Raw genomic sequence first — 24,436 nt, 5'->3', positions numbered from 1 at the left:
GTAGTAGTACATAAAAAAAAGTGGCACTGAAAGAAGGTCGCTTATAACCCCCCCCCCCCCCCCCCACACACACACACACACACTCCTCTACCAAAATGAAATAGGATCTTTTAGGTTTTTTCCTCCCCACTGTAAAAATAATGCTAAATCCCTGGAAAATGATTCTAATAACGAATTTTTAAAATGTAAGCAATTAAACTGATGGATTAAAAAGAAATCACTTGAGATAATCCTATTCATGAGAGAAGATCCAGGGATTTTTTTTCCAGGGGTGAGGTGTTCCATCCTGGTAAAAAAAATCTTATACATCATATGTTTGACATTTCCTTTCATCTAACAAGAAGTTGCGTTATCTAGGAAGTTCTACTGTATTTTTCGTCACTTTACTGCCTATGCGACTTCACTATGCATATATTTAATATGTTTATCTCTCAGCAAATTCTGGACCGCCCACGCTGCCCTCTAGATCAGCGTGTTCGGGCTATATAGGTCTTCTTAATTTATCTTTTAAAAAAATTATTTGTGAAGATGTGCATTTTGAGGCTTTTTAAAATTTTGTTAGATATTAATATTTTAATGATTCTAATGGAACAATAACTAACGTTAATGCATGCCGAGTGGGGACCTAATAATAAATTCATTAATCATCCATTTTAAGTTATGCTGCTAGATTTTAATTATTTAATATTTGATAATTTATTTCATAAATGTATTAGAACACATTAAAATCACAGAATTTTGCCAACTCCCCCGATTTTGTCAAAATGCTTACTTAGTAATAATTATTGACTACTTCCCCCAAGTAGGATTTACACAACTATTGGTGACGTCATTCACAATTTGTATAATAGAAATCGTGTCGCAATGAATATGATAAAGGGATGCTTATTTAACTTTAAGGAGTTTTAAGTTGATTGGAAAGCTTAAAATTAAGGTATTTTTTTTTAATTTCTTTTAGTTCTGATTGAGTTGCATTTCACATGTGTAGATTTAGCCCACCTTTTTCCACGAGACAGCTGATATACTTGTTCTTGGTCAGTGCTGTTGTATAACTGCAATTTTTCTACGTGGTTGTCGGTCAGCGCATGTCCTGATGTCGATGACCCCCAATCATGTTAAAAAATATCTGAATTGCATTTTCTCTGAGTTAAATATCTGAGATAAACATTTAACTGAACTTGCACGTAGCACTGTACCAGAAATTGAACTTTGACCTTAGCACCTCAGCTAATGCAAACATTTGTAATAATTGCATGATCAAGGAAAATAGTTGTGATAAAAGAGAAGCTCTAAGGGTAAGTTGAATTAAAGTTGTAATATATAAACCGAATTTTCTGACCTCGTTGAAAATCACCTGAAGATCTTTAAATTGACCTAAAATTAGGCCTAATTCTTCCACCTGTGATTCTTCTATGATTATTAAGGTACGTAATTCCACCTGTAATTAATAGTACTTCAATATGTGCATATTAGTCTAAACCAATTTCTAATATCGGCTTCATCAACCTGTCATAAATTTAATTGTGATCACAATGAACTGTTCACTGTTAGACGAGTATATAGGGTGAGTGGGTCTTTAGTAAACTTGATTTAATTAAATTACTTAAAAACCAGTAATTCATGTGCTAAAAATTTTTATTTCGGATCTATATATAGACAGCATTTTCTGATTGAAAAAAATGTAATCAATAATTTAAATTGAAAAGAGTAAACCAATCAATTTTCAATTTTATTTTTAATCAATCATCATCCCATCAGTATAATAGATTCAGGGCTGCAAATAAACATTTAAAAACTAAGGGGCCATGTGGGCCCCCAATATCACAACTTCTACTGGCCCACATTTTTCTATTCACTTAAATTAATGTATAAAAAAAGATCTACTTTTATTATTAGAATTTCATATATTACATTTCATGTGTATGTATATAACCATTAGGCCAGGTAAAATTAATTTTTTATAATTGTTAAATTGTAGTATTAACTCATTTTATTTTTTTCCTAATTTGCTAAAAAATTGGGGCGTACACGTATACGTACGGCACACGCAAAACAAAATGAAGTGGGGTTCTGATATCAATAAAATTTGTATGCATGACTTCTCACCGGCCTTTCCCTAAAGACCCTTACAAATCCCTTTTTATAATTGTTAAAAAATTGGATTGTTCTTGAGACTTGTAAGTATTAACAAAACATAACCGAGGCCTGAACAGGTTTGACTTTGCCTACAATGTACACATTTTTTTGCATGTCTATTTTTTATACTTAGTTTTAAGAAAATCTTTAAAAACTTACTCATGTTAATGGTATCCAATATGAATAGATTTTATTTTTTTCTACATATTCTTTTAAATATTTTAAAAAATAAAAAACGAAATTTTAACAATGCTTAAATTATTAGATATTTATAACATTGTTAATTAACAAATTATCAAGTACACGTATTATCACCATTTTTTTTGTACGGCAACACACACGCAAAACAAAATGAAGTGGGGTTCTGAAAGACAAAAGCCAATTTTCATGCATGACTTCTTATGTTCCCTAAAGACCCTATAATTTAACTAGGGTGAATCAAATCCCTCTGTTTTCTGTAAAATATAATAGATTCCCACCTTCCTCAAAAATTGGATTGTTCTTGAGACTTGACATGTTCGTAATAAAATAGGTCATATTTACAAAATCTATAACATATTCTAATAAAATATCCTACCAAAATAACCGAGGCCTGAACAGGTTTGATATTTAACATTTTCTTAAACATTCTCCAAACCCTGCCTACAATGTTTTATTTTTTTTTCAAATCAAAATGCACATACAGGATGTGAATTAAACTCTGTGGTAAACTTGAGGGCCTGGTAAACTTTGCTATGTCTATTTTTTATACTTAACCTGCCTTTTAAGAAAATCATGTATAAAGGAACTTTTTCATGAATGGCAGTAATGGTTTTACATATACCATGTGTTTAAGCTATTATTTTTTGATATCTGCCTTCTCTATACTGACAAATAATCTTTTCCTTCTTTCCACATATTTAAACTGGAAACCACTTATTGCCGATTTTTCTACATTCTTCACATGGCTCTTTTGCCATAAATAGCGACACGCGACTTTTTCATACAGATGGCGAGCATGGCTGCTTCTTGGTTCTTCAAGAGCTAAATTGTTACTGCCAACCTTCAAAAAGCTGACTGAAAATGCTGTTGCACTCTGTTACACCCAAAAATCAAAATAAAAAACGCCGTAGCGGGACATTTTGAAATCCGGGCGGGTTAATGATGCTTTTTTAATGTGAAGATTAATTTTATCTGGCCTTATATACATTTTAAAAAATTTTTCTTTTTGCCCCAAGAGGGTGCAGGCCCTTAATTGGTCAGTAAACGAATTGCTGTTTTGGGAATTGAATATAAAATTCTGCATAAGTTGACATGAATGAAATTCCATGTTTTCATTAATTTCAAAAACATTGTAATGTATATTGAAAATCATTTTTAAAAGTACATGGTACTTTTACAAGTAAACCCCCCTCTCTAACAGTTTATGAATAAGTTGTTCTCAGTTTAATTGATGAAATATGAATATGATTGACTTGAAACTTGACATGGTTGACATAGGCTAAATGTTCAATTGTGTCACAGAAGTTATCACCATTTTTTTTGTACATTCTTCAACCATTTAAATACAACAACACACATGCTAAAATGACAAATAAAATAAACGTTATCTACACATATAATAAATTCTGACACACAAGGTAATTTACCCAAATGTCACATTTTTACATCTGAAAGACAAAAGCCATTATTTTCATGTTTACTTATTATTTTTTTAGGTTATAATTTTTAAACTAGGGTGATATGAGAGGAAAAAAATGCATGTTTTCCATTGTTATTCATTTCAAAACATAAATTACATAGACAGGGTTTCAATGAAATATACTTCAAAAGAACTTGTTAAATTTTAGGAAGAGTTTGATTCTATTTAGATGTAATGCGATTTGATGTAATGTTGTAATTTGTTAGGAAAATTTTTCAAGTTTTTATGAATTAGTGCTAATCAATGATGTGATATTTTAATATAAATTTTACTTATTTACAGGGGATTTATCAGTTTTATGTTCACAAACTAATAAAATTTCTTACTTGGCAAGTAGAAGTAGTGTGGTCATTGTTATTGCCTTTCAGTGAGCCGACTGCTTATTTTAGTATGTATTAATGCAGTGTTGTTATAAATTTTCTCCGACCATAATCAGAAAAGGTGCTCATAGATACACATGTTGAGGTCTTCCCTTTCTCGGTATTCTTCTCAAGAAGAGGGCCTGTAAACTCTGTGGCTTTGTTATATAATAATGAAGAAACAATGGCAATCTTTGATGTGTATAATCATGTATAAAGGAAAGGAGGGCTAATTTTTCTATTTCAGGACAATCCTTTTACCATAGGAATTATCTAAATATTATGTTGATTGAAGGGAGACCCCACAGACAATGCCCATAATAACAACGTCTACAGACTGTACCATGGAGTCAAATTTGCTGTAAGTACATGTATTACATTTGATATTGCATGCTTTACATGATAATAAATTTTTGGAAAAGGCATTGGATATCAAAGACTGTTCTCATCTAAATTAAACTTGAGGCACTAGATTTAATATAAACATCTATTAGCTGAAAATGACGTGATCAGATAGTTGTACAAGGTCCAGTGATTGTGTTTGGATTAGGAAATAAGCCAATTTTAACCCAGCCATATGTAGACAAAAGATTAGAAGAGCTGGGAGCGAGGAGGATCTATGACTTAGGACTAGGGGAGATGATGATGCCAAGTAACAAGAAATATCAGTCCTGTAACCTTCATTTCTCCTAAGCTGACTGGGCCCAGTAAGCTTCAGGCTCTGTTACAGTGCCCATTTGTCTAAATTTTTAGTAAGGCAATAACTAGACTTCAAAAATAATTGTCACTGATGTTTGAAATTTATATGATGCAGGTTGTGATGCATTTTTAATTGCTGAACAGGGTTCTTAGTTATTTATGAGTGTTGTACTTCTGTATATAATTTACCGACAATTGTACAATGCAGAGTAATATTCATGCTTTTTTAATGTGAAGGACCCTATGAATATTTATTGCTGCCATGCTTTTGCTTTCAGATTGAAAGATTTCATAACCTGATAAAAACATTTTTCACTGTGTAACACTTCGGTGTTGAGAATCAATAAAAGAGGGTTCTGTCATTAACATCTGTTGATTAGTATGAGGACTTTTCAATAACCTCACAGATTGTACATATAATTGACATGTTTTGCACTAAGATCTTTATGGAGTCATTGATTTTGCTAGAAGACATAACATGTAGTTCTGATTAATCATATGATAGTATGGCAAAGCCTTATTTTATGAGCACTGTTTACATTTGTATGTAATATTTTATAATGTTTCAGTGCAGTATAGGGCACTGTCCATGATGATCTATTGAGCAGTTACCAGGGAGAAATTGCCAGATAGGATCATTGATGAAAATTAACTATTGAAGTACAGTATAATTTATTACAAGTAATTTAATTATCTACCATATTACTTATCAAGTCTTTTTATATGTACTTGTAGCATGTTTAAGGAATAAAATAACAAATAATTTCATCAACAAAATGAAATCTTCTGTAAGCATATAATAATTCTGACTCATGGAATCAAATGTTTCCTTATCAAATTCACATTTTTATGATCAAGTCTTTTTAATATGTTTTACTGTGTTTTTCCATGTTTATTCAATGATTTTTTTTTAATAATCTAAATAAATCTACTAGTCATAACCTATAACTGATATGAGAGTCTGAAATATTTTTGATAATGTTTCCTGTATTTTATTTCAAACAGTAGTACATTAAATTTAACTAAGACTCTTCAATTGAAATATAGGCAGGAGACCATGTGGCGGTGTATTCAATGAACTTGTTAAATTTTTAAATGTAAGAAAATGTTTTATAACCTAAACTTAAAATATGAGAGTTGAAGATAGTTGTATTTTTTCATGCAGCTGTAATTCATAGTGGATACCACCTCAGGCATATTACAGTAAATTTAATCATTTGCCTGAACATTATGGAACCAGCTTTGATGTGGTAGCCTTCTGTAATTTTATCATGTTATGTGTTAAAGAGCTTTTTTTTTCATTGCATTTACTTTGACTGCAAATATTTATTCAGATTTTTTGAGAATAAATGTTTTTGTCTTCTCTTTTGTATCAACAATTTCATGAAATTCAGCAGACATATTTTTAGCTCACCTGAGCTGAAAGCTCAAGTGAGCTTTTCTGATCACATTTTGTCCGGATCCGTCTGTCTGTCTGTCTGTAAATGTTTCACATTTTCGATTCTTATCAATGAACCGTTAAGCCAATTTCAACCAAACTTGCCACAAAGTATCATTGTGAAGGGGATTCAAGTTTGTTCAAATAAACGCCTTCATTCAAGGGGAGATTTAAATTCATGAAAATTTGGTGGCATATTTTAAAAATCTTCTTCTCAAGAACCACTGTGCCAGGAAAAACGAAACTTATGGGGAAACATCCTCAGGTCTGTATAATTCAAATTCTCAAAAAGAGGCAAAAATGGACGGTAAGAAGTTATGAATAGCAGGAAATTCTTTAAAAATCTGTTTCTCTTAGAATGACAAAGCCATAAACATCCTTTTGTATGGACAATCTTTGTAGTCTACCAGAGATCATGATTCCCGGACCTGAGAAATGGCCGACCAAAGTTTTACATACAAATATATTGGAAAATTCTTTAAAAATCAATCTTAGAATGACAGCCTAACCAGAAATATGAGAATTCTCAGGTAGCTATATTTTGTATGGCTACCTATGGGGGTTGGGGAGACCCCACATAGACAATGCCCAGGAATTCTACAAATCTGGCTTCAGAATGGGGAAGCCATCATCGCTGAAGCATGCTGCTCAGGTAGTGTAGATTCAAGTTTGTTTTGGAATTTGCTGTAAGTACATGTATTACATAGAAATATATAGTTCAAAAATCTTCTACTCAATGACTTCTAATATTAATTTTTGGAAAAGGCAGGTAGGATATCAATTTCTTCAAATCATGACCCCCAAGAGAAATTAAACTTGAGGCACTAAGTTTTACATATATATAGGAAAATTCTTTAAAAATTAGCTCAAGAATGACAAAGCCATAATCAGATAGTTGTATGGAAGCATGCTCAACTAGTGTAGAAAATTTATAAATAGTGGTGACCCGGGGGGTAGGGCGGGACCAAAATGGCCGACCAAAGTTTTTAAAGATATATATAGGAAAATTCTTGTAAAAATCATTTTCTAAAAAATAGCAAATCCATGATTGCTGGGAGCGGATTTAAACTTTACAATAAAAAGCCATTTTCTACGTTTTCCTACCCTTAGTGCTCAGGTGAGGGATGTGGCCCATGGGCCTCTTGTTTAGCTCACCTGAGCCGAAGGCTCAAGTGAGCTTTTCTGATCAAATTTTGTCCGGCGTCCGTCTGTCTGTCTGTCTGTCCGTCTGTCAGTCTGTCCGTCTGTCTGTCTGTAAACTTTTCATATTTTCGACTTCTTCTCAAGAACCGCTGGGCCAATTTCAACCAAACTTGCCACAAAGTATCCTTCAGAAGGAGATTCAAGTTTGTTCAAATGAAGGGCCATGCCCTATATGATGAGATAATTGGGAATAAATGAAAATTTGGTGGTATATTTTAAAAATCTTCTTCTCAAGAACCACTGTGCCAGGAAAGATGAAACTTATGGAGAAACATCCTCAGGTAGTGTAGATTCAAGTTTATTCAAATCATGACCCCCAATTGTACGGGGCCAAAATGGCCGAGTAAAGTTTTACATAGAAATATATAGGAAAATTCTTTAAAAATTTCTTCTCAAGAATGACAAAGCCATAATTGATCATATTTATATGGAAGCATGCTCAGGTAGTGTTGATTCAAATTTGTTCAAATCATGACCCCCCAGGGGTAGGGCGGGGCCAAAATGGCCGACCAAAGTTTTTAAAGATATATATAGGAAAATTCTTTAAAAATCATTTTCTAAAAAATAGCAAATCCATGATTGGTCATGGGAGACTTTTGGATTTAAACTTTACAATTAAAAGCCATTTTCTACTTTTTCCTACCCTTAGTGCTCAGGTGAGCGAAGTGGCCCATGGGCCTCGTGTTTAGCTCACCTGAGCTGAAAGCTCAAGTGATCTTTTATGATCACATTTTGTCCGGCGTCCGTCTGTCTGTCTGTCTGTAAACTTTTCATATTTTCGACTTCTTCTCAAGAACCGCTGCAATTAAACTTGCCACAAAGCATCCTTGGGTGAAGGGGATTCAAGTTTGTTCAAATGAAGGGCCATGCCATCATTCAAGGGGAGATAATTGGGAATAAATGAAAATTTGGTGGTATATTTTAAAAATCTTCTTCTCAAGAACCACTGTGCCAGGAAAGATGAAACTTATGGAGAAACATCCTCAGGTAGTGTAGATTCAAGTTTATTCAAATCATGACCCCCGGGGGTAGGGCGGGGCCAAAATGGCCGACCAAAGTTTTACATAGAAATATATAGGAAAATTCTTTAAAAATCTTCTTCTCAAGAATGACAAAGCCATAATTGATCATATTTATATGGAAGCATGCTCAGGTAGTGTTGATTCAAATTTGTTCAAATCATGACCCCCCAGGGGTAGGTCGGGGCCAAAATGGCCGACCAAAGTTTTTAAAGATATATATAGGAAAATTCTTTAAAAATCATTTTCTAAAAAATAGCAAATCCATGATTGGTCATGGGACTACTTTTGGATTTAAACTTTACAATTAAAAGCCATTTTCTACTTTTTCCAACCCTTAGTGCTCAGGTGAGCGAAGTGGCCCATGGGCCTCTTGTTTAGCTCACCTGAGCTGAAAGCTCAAGTGAGCTTTTCTGATCACATTTTGTCCGGCGTCCGTCTGTCTGTCTAGCTGTCTGTCTGTCCGTCTGTCTGTCTGTCTGTCTGTAAACTTTTCATATTTTTCGACTTCTTCTCAAGAACCGCTGGGCCAATTTCAACCAAACTTGCCACAAAGTATCCTTGGGAGAAGGAGATTCAAGTTTGTTCAAATGAAGGGCCATGCCCTCATTCAAGGGGAGATAATTGGGAATAAATGAAAATTTGGTGGTATATTTTAAAAATCTTCTTCTCAAGAACCACCGTGCCAGGAAAGATGAAACTTATGGAGAAACATCCTCAGGTAGTGTAGATTCAAGTTTGTTCAAATCATGACCCCCGGGGGTAGGGCGGGGCCAAAATGGCCGACCAAAGTTTTACATAGAAATATATAGGAAAATTCTTTAAAAATCTTCTTCTCAAGAATGACAAAGCCATAATTGATCATATTTATATGGAAGCATGCTCAGGTAGTATATATTCAAATTTTTTCAAATCATGACCCCCCGGGGGTAGGGCAGGGCCAAAATGGCTGACCAAAGTTTTACATAGAAATATATAGGAAAATTCTTTAAAAATCTTCTTCTCAAGAATGACAAAGCCATAATTCATCATATTTATATGGAAGCATGCTCAGGTAGTGTAGATTTAAATTTGTTTAAATCATGACCCCTGGGGGTAGGGCGGGGCCACAATGGCCGACCAAAGTTTTACATAGAAATATATAGGAAAATTCTTTAAAAATCTTCTTCTCAAGAATGACAAAGCCATAATTCATCATATTTATATGGAAGCATGCTCAGGTAGTGTAGATTCAAGTTTGTTCAAATCATGACCCCTGGGGGTAGGGCAGGGCCAAAATGGCCGACCAAAGTTTTACATAGAAATATATAGGAAAATTCTTTAAAAATCTTCTTCTCAAGAATGACAAAGCCATAATTCATCATATTTATATGGAAGCATGATCAGGTAGTGTAGATTCAAGTTTGTTCAAATCATGACCACCGGGGGTAGGGCGGGGCTAAACTTTTGGATTTAAACTTTTCAATCGTAAACCAATTTCTACTTTTTCATAGCCACAATGCTCGGGTGAGCGATATGGCCCATGAGCCTGTTGTCTTCAGGGGATAAATTTGTTCTCTCATGTTTCTAGTAAGAGTAAATCATACCTGCGTTTTTAGAGGAAAATGAATTTGTTCACAAGTTAATTGATATTTTGTTCATTCTGTGCCATTTCTTGCCTCAAAAGAGTTATATGAGTAAACACATGCTGAATTGTAAGCTTACAGGACCATTTTCTTTTCAAGTACCAGTACTACAACAAAGAACATGAAATATGCAATCAATTATAACAAATTACATGTATAGAATTTGAATGTAATTTATAACCCTAGTGTATTAGACCACAATTCATAACTCTGTTATATTTGACTTACTTTTATTACCTATAAATAATATTATTACAGAGGAGGCCAGTAAGAAATACCCCTTCCCGTGCCCCACCACCTACCGCACTGCTCTCTCCCACTACCTCGATATCACAGGGACACCAAGGACACACATTCTACGGGAACTGGCAGAATACGCACAGGACCAGAAAGATAAAGATTTCCTGTTAAAACTGACATCTTCTACACCAGAGGGCAAGGTACACACTCAGAAGTTAAAATTATATTGTGCTTACTTTAGTATGCACTTAAGGCAAAATACATATCAAATTTAAGGCAAACATATATTCTTTTTGATGTAAGTGAATTTTTGAGCTATACTGCATGGACAGTAAGAGTATAGTGAGAGGTTTATGCATTTGTTTGAATTTGACCCGAGACCTCTGGCATGCCAATCAAGCTAAAGGCTGAACACATTAGCACAAGCTAGCGGTAGTAGGAAGCTATGAAAGAGATATCCTCCTCTCTTATAGAGAGATCTAAAGAAGTGCTCTACCTTGGGTAGTGTGTAATGGATGGCCTCCTACTACCTTGGGCTTGCTCTGAAATGGAATAATTAATCTTAGGATACATTATAAATGATTGAGAAATTTTGATCATGATTTATGGTATCTTTTGTTATTACAGACATTGTACAGTGATTGGGTGGTTAAGGACAGGAGAAACATCACAGCTATACTAGAGGACCTACCTTCTGTCAAACCTCCTATCGACCATCTCTGTGAACTGTTACCTAGGTTACAGGCTAGATACTATTCCATTTCTTCATCTCCTAAGGTTTGTATGGACAACTAAATTTCTGATCTTTAATGTTACAGATGCTCCAAAATTACTTTTCATTCATTATTTTTCATGAAAAATTAAATTTTTGTTAATTACACCATACACCAATTAATATAGTGTGTGGCATTTAATAAACAAATATTAATTGAGGTCTAAGTTCCTTTCAGTATTTTTATCCTTTATTTGATTATAAATTTCATCACTACAGGTCAATTCTACTAGTATACATATAACAGCGGTTGTAGTCAAATATAAAACCAAGACAACTAGGACGATGAAAGGAGTTGCTACCAACTGGCTGACCCTAAAGAGACCGACCAATGGCATTAAACCTACTGTTCCCATCTACGTCAGGAAATCTCAGTTCCGTCTTCCTTTCAAGGCCAACACACCAGTCATAATGATCGGACCCGGCACAGGGTTAGCTCCCTTTAGAGGATTTATTCAAGAAAGGAATTTCCTAAGGAAAGAGGGTAAATATGAATTACTGCATTCAGTTACTGTAGACGTACTTTTTTCCACTGGGTCATAATTCCGCGGAATCTCAATTTCTGTTTAATCTGCGGGTAGAAAATTACGCGGATTTCTTAGACTGTCACTATATGCCTTACATTTATATTAAGTACGTTTGGACAAATTTCCGCAGAAAATTTGTGACCGCGTACATTGCGTAAATTAATACCACGCGGAAAAAAGTACTTTTACAGTATTTTCATGTACCAATACATTACTTTAGATTATGCCTTATCATTAAGAGTATTTTTAGGTCACCTGAGTAAACTCAGGTGACCTATTGCTATCACTTTTCGTCCGTCGTCGTTCGTCGTGCGTTAACATTTGAACATTTTCAGCTTCTTCTCTGAAACCACTGAATCAATTTCAACCAAATTTGGCATATAGCATCTATGGGTAAAGGGGAACAAAAATTGTGAATTTCATGGTCCCTGCCCCCCTGGGGCCTGGGGGGTGGGGCAAAAACCACTAAAATTAGTGCAATCTTTAAAAATCTTCTTCTTTACTCCTGGACATCAAGCAGTCAAACTGTTTGCATGATTGTAATCAGCATTGAGTCCTCTACCAAAATTGTGAAATTCATGGCCCCGGGGTCATGGTTTCTAGTGCTAGGGCGGGGCCAAATAAGTATATAGTGAAAATGCATTATTTCTTTGAAAATCTTCTTCTCTGCTCCTGGGTATTAAATAAACCTACTAAGTACATAGTTATGATGAGCAAGAGTGCCTCTACCAAAATTGTGAATTTTATGGCCCCAGGGTCAGGGGTTCTGGTGTAAGGGTGGGGCTCTATAGATTATATAGTGAAAATGCATTATTTCTTTGAAAATCTTCTTCTCTGCTCCTGGATATTAAATAAACTAACTAAATGCATAGTTATGATGAGCAAGAGTACCTCTACCAAAATTGTGAATTTCATGGCCCCAGGGTCAGGGATTCTGGTGTAGGGGTGGGGCTCTATAGATTATATAGTGAAAATTCATGAATTCTTTAAAAATCTTCTTCTCTGCTCCTGGATATTAAATAAAATAACTAAGTGCATAGTTATGATGAGCAAGAGTGCCTCTACCAAAATTGTGAATTTTATGGCCCCGGGGTCAGGGGTTCTGGTGTAAGGGGGAGGGGGGGGGGGCTCTATAGATTATATAGTGAAAATTCATGAATTCTTTGAAAATCTTCTTCTCTGCTCCTGGATATTAAATAACTAACTAAATGCAAAGTTATGATGAGCAAGAGTACCTCTACCAAAATTGTGAATTTCATGGCCCCAGGGTCAGGGGTTCTGGTGTAGGGGGGGTCTATAGATAATATAGTGAAATTACATGAATTCTTTGAAAATCTTCTTCTCTGCTCCTGGGTATTAAATAAACTAACTAAGTGCATAGTTATGATGAGCAAGAGTGCCTCTACCAAAATTATGAATTTCATGGCCCCAGGGTCAGGGGTCTGGTGTAAGGGGGGGGGAAGGCTCTATAGATTATATAGTGAAAATTCATGAATTCTTTGAAAATCTTCTTCTCTGCTCCTGGATATTAAATAACTAACTAAATGCATAGTTATGATGAGCAAGAGTACCTCTACCAAAATTGTGAATTTTATGGCCCCAGGGTCAGGGGTTCTGGTGTAGGGGGGGGGGGGGCTATATAGATTATATAGTGAAATTACATGAATTCTTTGAAAATCTTCTTCTCTGCTCCTAGGAATGAAATAAACTAATTACATAGTTATGATGAGCAAGATTACCTCTTCCAAAATTGTGAATTTTATGGCCCTAGGGTCAGGGGTTCTAGTGATAGGGCGGGGCTCTATTGATTTTGTAGTGAAAATACATTGAATCTTTGAAAGTTTTCTTCTCTGCTCCTTGGTATTAAGCAGATGAACTACCTATATAGTTGTGATGAGCAAGGGTACTAATCTTCCAGAATTGTGAATTTCAAGGCCCCAGGGTCAGGGGTACCATAAAGGGGGGGGGGGCTGTACTTATAAACTGAAACTGGATGAATTGTTCGAAATATGCTCCTTGGTATTAATCAAATATTTTTGAAAAGCAAGGGTGCAATGTGTGGATCTAGGCCTAAGGGTCAGGGGTTCATGTGTGATTGGGGCATTACTGATCATGCTGAATATTACTTGATTTCTTGAAATGCATTTTTTGTTCCCCTACCCTGCCTATGGGTATTAAGTAAACAAACTAAGCAACTGCTAAGTGTATTGTTATGATGATCAATGGGGCCTCTTTCAAAATTGTGAATGCCATAGCATCTGGATTAAAACATGAATCAATTTCAATCACTGGAAAGTTGTTGCATAATGCTCAGGTGACCTATAAGGCCCATGGGCCTCTTGTTCTATGAAAAGTCTATTGCTAATTTTATTACACAGTAATATCTTTTTAAGGGTTTTAGGTACATGTACATTTAATCTCAAATATATCTAAAATTGTTAAACAAAAATTGAAACTAATTTAAAAAAAAAAGCTCTTGAATCCTACACAAGTAGCTATGAAGTGAAACATTATACTCCCTTTTAAAAAAATAAACTGTTGTACTGACTTTCAAGAAATTCTAGATTACTACTTGCAAAAGGCATGTTTGAACAAGTTTTGTGAGGATAGATGTATATTGTTGCAGGTAAGCCTGTGGGAGACACTGTGTTGTACTTTGGTTGTCGTCGTAAGACGGAGGATTATTTATACGAGGAGGAACTGGAGGAATACACTAAGGACGGCACCCTGACTAAGGTCCACCTGGCCTTCTCCCGCGATGGACCGGACAAGGTGTACGTACAACATCTCCTCAGGCAGAACATGGAGGAAACCTGGAAGATGTTAGAGAAGGGAGGGCATATATATGTGTGTGGGTAAGCAGCATTTGATTTACATGAATTGCTTTAAAATCTTTAGATTCATGTCATTTACTAATCAAATATTAAAGTTATTATTATTAAGTGGTTCATTTGATTGGAATTGCTAAGCAAGATACAGATAAAAATTGAAAATTTTTGTTCCTAATTTTTTCATTATTCATAAATTTATTAATGTTTGTAGAGAGTAATTTCCAAGTTAGGAATAAAATTGCATGCATGTAATTTGAAAGTTTCTTAATTTTTGAAGTGCATGTGAATTTAGAAATAAAGAATTCAAATAATTTTTCATTAATGTTCTTTGCTACAAATGTCAGATGAATTATTGTGCTTTTTAATTTTAGTGATGCTCGTAACATGGCAAGAGATGTACATGAAACATTAGAGAAAATTATCATGGAATGTGGCAATATGGATAAAGAAAAGGCAACCAATTATGTGAAACAGATGCAGAACAAGGGACGCTACTCTTGTGATGTATGGAGCTGAAGATGGCCATTCATTATTCAACAGATCTGTTCAGAGTGGCTGACCAAAGTGATAAAGGGAAAAAATATTGTACCAGAGATTGATTGTGTTTTAAAAGAGGAAAGTTTTAATTTCAAATCTTTAGTATGAATTAGCTGACATAGTGTGTATATTTTTAAGTATTTGATAGAATATATTTTACACTTTTTCATATATGAAAAGCAATTTTGTAAAGCATTGTTTAAATTCTTTAGTCATAAGTATTTATGTTTACTTCAATAATCAGTTTCTTTTATAAATGTTTTTTTTTGCTGAATTGCTGAATACCTATTGATCTGACATATTGTCAGGTTATTGTTGGGTTTTCCATGCACAAAAGGGCTTTCATCATAAGTGAATGATTACAGTCATAATAATGAATTATTTCCTCTGTTATGAAGTGTATATGATGTTTTGGCCTTACTTAATCTCTGATTAGTAAAAAGTCAAAAGTAAAAAGTTAGTCATTTTTAAAATTTAATTTTAATTTCCATTTGGTACTGAGACTGCCTTTAGAGATTTCTCCAAATTGTTCTTTTGTACTAGGAAGCTTCGAAAAAGGCTTGATCCCTTTTATGACGAGATTTCTCCATGTGTATGTTTGTATAAAAATGATTCCAAATATTGTTTTTAAAAACATGGCATTATGACCCAATTGTTAAAAACATCATGTTACCCCATAATGTTTGTTCACTTCAGATTCATTGTAATCAAGTTTGTTCACTGCTTTGAATCACTTTTACACAGTTTTTATTTGTACAATGTTTGTTTATTATTATTTTTGTGATTGGAAAGAAATAAGAAATTTAAAACATAATTTTCTATCATGGTGCTGAGATATTAATAGATTTATATTGTGAGAACCAAATTGTACTCTTTGCATACTTAATTTTTAATACTATGAATTACCTCATTTGAATATGAAATTAAATGAATGCTGCTATATAATGGCATTTAACAGAATACTTCATTAAGTGATAAAACATGTTTTTGATAATATATTCTTCATATGTGCTGGTAAATACATCAAGAGATTGAAAGTACTATGTCATTGATCAAGAAGCGATTAATTTTACAATTTTTTTTGTAAATATATATATTGTCCTTGTCCGTGTATAGTAGTTGGTAGATCTCCATTTTATGTCCAAGCATTACAATTAATTAATCAAGTAAATGATTTTATTTTGATGTCTGACTTTTTGTGTTTTTTAAATTCAATCCAAAGTTTAGAGGAAATCACAGGTTTTTATTCATATTGAGTTGTAATTGGGAAAAAAATCATCATCTAGATGCATTGTATTAAGGAGGAATGCCACACCAACTTTTTATTTTATACAAAAAAATGTAGATCTCTGAGTCAACCTTTTTAAACAATGGTTTCAGCATTGAAAGGCCGACATTAGCTCTCAATTATTTTATATGATTTTGGCCAATCCTATTCAAAATTAAACCGTTATTGTACAATTGTACTTTTGAACAGAAATTACAATTTTCTCTTGTTCCCTAAATGCCAAATGTACAACTTTGAAAATTGATTCTATCTTATCACCCTTTTGTCAAAGACATCTTTTTAAGGATCATCTAATTAAATTTTTGCCATATGATGCTTTTAAGTAAGCATGTAAATGGATATTGTTCATTACAAATTGATCGAGGAGGAGGGGTCTACTTTTCTTAATTTTCTCCAATGTTTATGTATCGGGGTTATTGTTGAAAAGTTCGTGGACTAGCGCCATCAATCAAAACAATTTAAGGAATACAGCAAAAAAGTTTTTATACTTTGAATTAATTGTCAATGTTTTCGTAAGTAATGGAATGACCCCGTGGCGCAACCACAAAATGCGATGTCATATTCTAACAGAGACAGTGAATTTAACAGAGACAAATGAAAATTTCACATCCAATTTTCACCCATGTGGTTGGACACAATTGACAAATTTACCTTATTTTCTCAATTTTCTGAGATTTTAATCTTAAGAATTTTATTTTAAGTTCTCTTGAGAATGTATAAAATAAGACGCCTGAAAGTACGGAAGCGTAAATGGCTCTACACTTGTTGTGTTATACCTTTTCATATTGTCTTATATTTTATCGACTTATCGGCATATGAAAATTTACTTTCTTATTTATACACATATTTTGAATTGTATCAAGATTTTTTAACATAATTGAAGGGAACCTCTTCTGTTCAATAGAGTTTATTGCTTAAAGTTTAATCGACTGAAATAATACATTGATTTTCAGATATTGATCGAAACAAATTATTCCATGTTTCCCACTGTTGTTGATGCCCTGGCATACTATACTAAGAAGACAGTTATTCCGTAAGTACCTCCTCCTTGGCAGATATAATTTATAAAATGTTTTCTACTCAGTGTAATGACCATGCTTCCTTTAAAAGTGATTTTCTTTGTGAGAAAAAATTATTAGTTCAATAGGGAAATTCATCTGTGTTTAGACTCTCTTTAATAAAATTTTCCACTGTGAAAGAAAAAGATTTAAATTTCTCATCATTTATTATAATATACTGTATATTGCATTACTTATTGAATGACCTTCGTATACCGAAATGTTCAGACTACCTTTTGTAATGGAATACAGTGTGCTACGTGTAGCTACGGTTCTCGTAATAAGTACATCAATAACTATAGTGAAAGGCTGACTTTCTGTTGTTTTCGTCAGATTTCAATCGACGTCACGTCAGAGAATTTCAGTTGGAGAGAGGTACCTCCTTCACAAGACAACAAAAAATGTCATTTGGAATAGCAGATATTTTAAATGGTCCATTTAACATTTTTTGCAGGCGAATTTTTATTTAATATTTCCATTTTTAAAAGCATATTTCCTGTATGGTTGTAGAGTCTGATAAGAACAAAAAAGATGTCGCTATTTTCTGCGTATTGTAATTCTTCCTTCAGGATATCAACTAGATTTTAAAGATGCTGCTCTAATTGCAAATTGCTCAGCCATCACCGCAATAGGAATTGTTAGCTTTCTCATTCCACGAGAGAAGAAATACTCAGTTATATTTCACAATGTATTTAACGTTATTCATATCATTTATCAAACAGTACCGATTTATTTCTAAAACCCACTAAGATTTGGAGACGATATCCGAAATGGCTAACAGGTTTGAAAATACTATTGCTATTCTCAATAGTTTAGTATTACTCAATGTTTGAAATACTTTACAGGTTTCAATTTTTATATATATATATATATATATATATATATATATATATATATATATATATATATATATATATATATATATATATTATATTTATATATATATATATCCTACACTGCTAGGAGACAGATTCCGTAGGTCGAGAGTTCAACCCCGGGCGGGGGCGGAAGTGAGTATCCTCGTAAAAGTGAATTTCTCTGTGCTTTCTATATATATATATATATATATATATATATATATATATATATATATATATATATATATATATATATTTCATTGAAGGCTTATATCATCTGATCTATTTCAAAATAAATAGAGAAATGCCTGGAGTGAAAGAGAAATGAACATGTATGTATAGAAGACACATTCAAGGCACAATTTATTTAAAACGGTATTGAGGGCGGTACCATCTCCCTAATTTGGTTTATTTTAAGTGCGATATGAATATAAGGAAATGTTCTTGTACTTAAATTTAATCGTGATGAATTCTTAAACCACAAATTTTAAAATGTTACCCAAGAGATCACATCGCAAAACAGGCAACCCATTAATCCCCTTCTTACTTGCCTCAGCTTTGGTGGGAATTTTTTTCCCTCCTATTTTTTCTGTGATTGCAAATATAATAGACACATCGACCAAGATCATTGGAATTGTGATTATTCTCTATACAGCATTGTCTATATTTTGCAGAAGAGAGGAATGGATAACACACAACGTCCCCTTGTCCGGAATGACGAAAACCAAGATCGGAGTTCTATGGATTCTTGGGGCATTTAAATGCGTCTTTGGATTTATTCATAGGGAGGTTCACTGGAGATGTGCGATGAATGATGAATACCAAATAGTAAGGGACATCGGGAAATTTGCTTCAGTTCTTTTTACAATCCTACAGTCGTTCATCGTTTTGTATTGCCATAAACATTCCTTTGTAAACAATACAAAAATAAGAGTTGTCATAACTTCGATGGTCTTTACAAATTTGACCGTTTGGCTTACAGGGCTTGTATATTGTGTTACAGAAAAAGCAAGCTCAGATAATTCAACTTTCATTGAAGATATGTATAACTGCACCTATGTTAAAGAAAATAATTTAGAAACATTGGTTCGATATACGGAAATATTCAGAATACCTTTTGTTATGGAATTCAGCGTGCTAGCTACGGTACTCGTTATAAGTATACCAATAACAGGTGAAAGGAGTACTTTGTCCGAGTCATATTCATCAGATTTTTTAAATCGGTACGAAGAACAAGAAAGTATTCCCTTTACAAGGCGACAAAAACTATCCTTATTGACAGCAGTGTGTTTTCTGTGTGGTCCATTTTACATTTTTGGTGGTGTATTTTTGTTTGATAGTTCTACTTTCAAAAGAATATTCCACATATGGCAATGTTTTCTTATGGGAACGAAATCGGTGACATTTTTGATAATTCTCATAATTTTCTATGCGTTGCAAAAGGAAGTTAGTATCATTGTTACCCACTACCATCCTAATTTCAATGATGTTTCTTTGCTTGCAAGCTGTTTTGGTATCACTGCAGCATCAGTTGTGGTTTATTTTACTCTAGAAGAGCACAGTTTATTATCATTATTTCACTGTATATCCAACATTGTCCACATCTTCTATCAAACAATACTGATTTTCTTTCTAAAAGTGGTTTATATATGCAGACGGAATCAAAAATGTCCGAGTCGATTGAAAATGTACCTTGCTATTCTCATCAGTTTCAATATCACTCGATGGTTAGGTGATTTTCTCGTTTTCTTGGCGTTTATAGAAACCGCTACATCAAATCATTTCTATATAAGTCTTTTTAATGTGTTTTATCCTTTCCAACCGTTTTACAGATTCCAATGTGCAATGGAAATGATAAATATTTACTTGAAATTGTGACACGGTTGAGCGAGGTTTATTAACCGATAAATTTTAATAATGAATTTGGAGATAACGAACACTAATTAAGCTCAAAAGTACATCGAAATAATACAAATCGGGAGTAGAACAATTAAACACAGACTTATGAAAACCTCAGAGGTGAGATCAGGAGGATGAGGTGCCATGGAGGAGGAAGCATCTCCTGTCGACCGATCACACTCACCGTGTGCTTCTTCTCATATAAATCAATAGAATGCACCAAAATAATGATAAAAAGATGAGGTGAAACAAAAACTAAGATAAGCCATTTTAAGACTTGCAAATATGTTTTGTAAAAATAATTGCAAACACTTAAGATGCCTCTTTATAAAGTGAATGTGTCTAATTTTGAGTTGATTCTTTTCATCTTTCTTTTTCCTTCTATATATTTTAATTGGTCTACAGTACTTAGAAAATGAATGAATTTTAATTTATTTAGGATTGTTTATTATTATTTTTCTTTTTTGAAAAATACTGTACAGTCGGTGTTTTTTTGGGTAAGAATGACTGAAATAAATACATTTTCTTTGAATTTCCATATGTTTCTATTTTTTGTAACGTAGTGCCTAAGGCTGTGACGTCATAAATGGGTGTGTTTTTGTTTAAAAATCTGCATATGTTGCAGGACGTGAATAACCTAAGAATTCAGGTTGAATGGATCAAAAACATTTAATTTACTTTTGTTTCCCATGAACTTCAAGTTCCATTTTCTCTCATGATCTTGTCAATTTATGGAAGGATGGAGATTGTAAATACTTATAAAATATATAATTCCTTTTACATAGGATACGGTCAAGTACGACAACAAAAATCCTGATCTGTCTTCCAAAGTTTTTCCTCAGTTCCGAATGTCAACTCAGACTAATCATTTTAAAAAAAAGGCGATGTCATTTCATTATCCAAATATCGAGGATTCAGACATCTTTAATAACAATTTAGATAAAATTTTGCAGAAAATATTTTGTTTTTCTTTGCAGGTTTTCAAATAAAAGATACAGGTGTTCTTTATGAGTTATCCCCTTTTTATTGACCACGCAAGTAGTTCCACTCTACATTTAGAAGTAAACTAAAACTATTATGGGATGAAAAATTGATGGAATATGCTGAATTTAGAGCGTTGTGGCAACGCGCTTTGAAAAAATTACGCACTTTGAAAAAAAATTTCAAAGTTCGTTAAAATTGGGACAAAATCAACGCACTTTGAAAATTTTTTTTCAGAGTGCGTTAAATTTGGGACTAACTCAACGCACTTTGAAAATTTTTAAGAGTCTACATCAAAATATTTTACCATGGAGACACTTAACGCACTTTGAAAAAAAATTAAATCATATTTTAGTAATGGAAAGATTTTATTTGTTATTTATCTTTCAAAAAATGAATTGATTAACTCCCGTCGAAAAAAGGAGAAGACAGAATTTTTAAGTTGAAACAATTTAGAAATTCGATACCATTCTCATTTACTAAGTTAAAATGGGATTTTTGCTCATTTTGCAATATTTCAATTGTTCTTAATTCTTTCAAATTATATTCTGTTGTAAAAGTTAGTGTATCTTAGTTTTCGCCTCAATTCACCCACGAAACATCATCTGATTTCTATAAATTACTCTTTTTAGAGAAATTGGGCTATTCTTGTTTTGAGTGAATGCTATACTATGTTTGTTTGCAACATATTTTTGCGATGGCAATACTTTTTTCGGATCCTTTTTGTGATTTCCATGAAATTAAGATTTATTGTTTTTTGTTAAAATTATCGCGATTTAAACAGTTTTGAAAAAGGTATTGGCATTTATTATCACAAGAGAAAATTTATCAGTCGAAAGAAGTGAAACAGAAATAAATAGATAGAGAATTTGATGAAATGTGCTATCATTGCTGGTGTTTGTGCGATACTTGATTTGCGTTTTGTCACGATTGAAACAGAAATGATATGATTTATTTGAGTTGAATAATTCTTGAAGAATGAAGCCGTATATAGTGGGAGTATAATCCAAAGACACTGTCTCGAGTTTATGTCATTAAATACTTATACGTTATTGATAAATACACGTAATATATTTTTTACTTATGTTTTAAAGGTATGTAAAACGGAAAAAAGGGCTTCACAAACTAATCGAATTTTGTCCAAAGCTCATGATAGGCGTAAGACTGTATGCGTTAACCACAATATGCTACGGTGTCTTCTTCTTGTTTATGTGTCAGTTTGCTTAAAAAAAAACGAATTTGTTGAGACAAATAAGGTTTTTCAACCTATCCTTTAATTTATCTTGGTTCGTCCTTTTTGGCTTACTTCTCTCACCCAACAGTTAGACTTTTGTTTTTATACTAAATTTGATTACGAAATGTTTCATTCACTTGATCAATACATAGGGCTCACAGCGTGTGTGACCGAGCAACAAGGGATGCTTACTCCTCTAGGTACCGTTCTAATCTCTGGATCTCTGGTATTCCGGGGGGGGGGGGGGGGTGTCTGTATTTATGCCCTGCTCACATGTTCGTATTGTTCGCATATTTTGCATATTTTTCGACATAAATCAATGCTCATTATCCTCACGTTTTTTTTTTCATTTCAGAAATATTCAACTTTTAGATAGAATGGGTTCAGACCCCATTAAAAAAAACACAATGCATTTACTAAAATACCTGGTCCGTTCATATTCAAAAATAAATCTTTATAGCTAGAACCATTTAATATATACGTGCCCATTTTCGACTAAATAAGTCTAAAAACAATTTTCAATCAATATGCCTTTCAGGACAATATATGAATCTAATATGTTGAAGATGATATTACCGACAACATAATTTTAGAAAAATAAAACTTTTCCGTCATAGAGCGGGTGATTGTCCTCGCCTTGTACACCTTTTTTCTCTCTTTTATAAATTTATGATAAAGAGATTATAATGCAACTTATGTAATATTTCACCTATTTTCACACTATCATCAGACATCAGAACTTAAAACTAAGAATCTGAAACAGAATCTATGAATATAAAAGTTAATTAAAATTTGGCATTATATCCCCATAGACAGATCCAAAAAAGCGGATAAAGGTTAGGGGATCAAGACCTGATAATTTTTTCAAATTCACTAAAATTTAAGAATATTAAAGAAACCATATCAAAATAACTCCCCCCCCCCTCCCTCCCTCCTTCCCAAGAAACGCAAACTCTTAACAGTCAGTCTACGATAAAAGAATATAGTTACCGAAGTTCCACCGTGTATATCCCAACATGCGGGGTGTATACTATGTTGTGCGCGGGGTGTATACTTCCGAAGCGAGAGAAAGGGGGTCAATGTACGTTCTTTGTCCATTTTCTCAACTCACGGATATTTTTTGCCAGAAAGCATATGCCTACGGAAGGAAGCATTATCTAAGGAGTATATGGATACCTGTGAATCCACTGGACACCTTCTAGTTTTATCAAACACCTCAACACAATTCCGAGGATCGGAGCAAGATTGACGCTACACTGTGTTTATGATCAAATATCAGAACAAAGCTTTGCTTTATCGTCACTTTTATATTATTGTTAAATACATGTTTACAATATAAACGTTTGTACAAATTGTCTGTAAATAAAACAGTTTTTATATGAAGATATTGACGAAAAATCAATGTTGTGTCCGGGGTGTATGCAACATGTTGTACGCGGGGTGTATACCCCTCTTTTTTACTCTTTAGTATCATAGTCTGAAATGTCATTAAAAAAATTTAACATTTGACTTTTGTAAAAGTTCTATTCATTTTTTAAATTATTCACCAGTTTTGTAATAGCACAACTTCAGGTTCATGAATTCGATTTACTGGAAATAAAATTGATACACGTTCCTCGTACTATTGGCTTTGCATGCACAAGGAAGTAAATGTACAAGGTACTTTGTTTTACAGTTCAATGTGATAACCAACAATTCATCTCTTCTTTCGATTTAAAAGGCACCTTATTCAGATCCTTTCTTAATAAATGCTTCACACATGCATCATTTTGAAAATTTAACATGTCCTCATAATTTTTGTTTAACTTTTTAAAAGTTTTTTCAATACTTTTTAAATGAGTTTGAAAGTATTTAGCTGTTTGTAATGTCATAAACACCAGAAAAATGTTCTCCTTCATGTAGTATTTATATATTGTGTACTTTGCCCCCAGTAGCCCATATTTGGCAGTAAACTATTTGTTTTCTATTGAGTCATTGTATTGTACTGAATACATACTTTCTGGGAATGGGACCGAGGAGGGTGTGTTTGTGTCTTAGGTAATTTTTTTTTTT

General features: G+C 33.3%; 1 protein-coding gene across 1 annotated transcript; it reads left to right on the top strand.

Moving 5' to 3' along the window:
• Positions 1 to 6,929: 6,929 nt before the first annotated feature.
• Positions 6,930 to 16,253, top strand: LOC134238690 (NADPH--cytochrome P450 reductase-like). The gene is made up of 6 exons (XM_062720809.1): positions 6,930 to 6,965; positions 10,355 to 10,600; positions 11,028 to 11,177; positions 11,392 to 11,656; positions 14,326 to 14,554; positions 14,902 to 16,253. Exons 1-6 carry the CDS (start codon positions 6,930 to 6,932, stop codon positions 15,044 to 15,046), a joined length of 1,071 nt encoding a protein of 356 aa, XP_062576793.1. The 3' UTR covers positions 15,047 to 16,253.
• Positions 16,254 to 24,436: the final 8,183 nt, after the last annotated feature.

This window comes from Saccostrea cucullata, unplaced genomic scaffold (assembly GCF_032062105.1).
Source record: "Saccostrea cucullata isolate Sc308-1 unplaced genomic scaffold, CSIRO_AGI_Scuc_v1 ctg8327, whole genome shotgun sequence".
NCBI lineage: Eukaryota > Metazoa > Mollusca > Bivalvia > Ostreida > Ostreidae > Saccostrea > Saccostrea cuccullata.
Note: the sequence above shows the minus strand (reverse complement) of the source record. Positions and strands in the feature narration are given on the sequence as shown.

Excerpts from the sequence above, each read along its gene's own strand:
- LOC134238690 (XM_062720809.1), top strand. The coding sequence starts at position 6,930 with ATGGGGAAGCCATCATCGCTGAAGCATGCTGCTCAG. Across the intron at positions 6,966-10,354 it reads CGCTGAAGCATGCTGCTCAG|ACCACAATTCATAACTCTGT; the intron begins GTAGTGTAGATT and ends CTAGTGTATTAG. Across the intron at positions 10,601-11,027 it reads CTTCTACACCAGAGGGCAAG|ACATTGTACAGTGATTGGGT; the intron begins GTACACACTCAG and ends TTGTTATTACAG.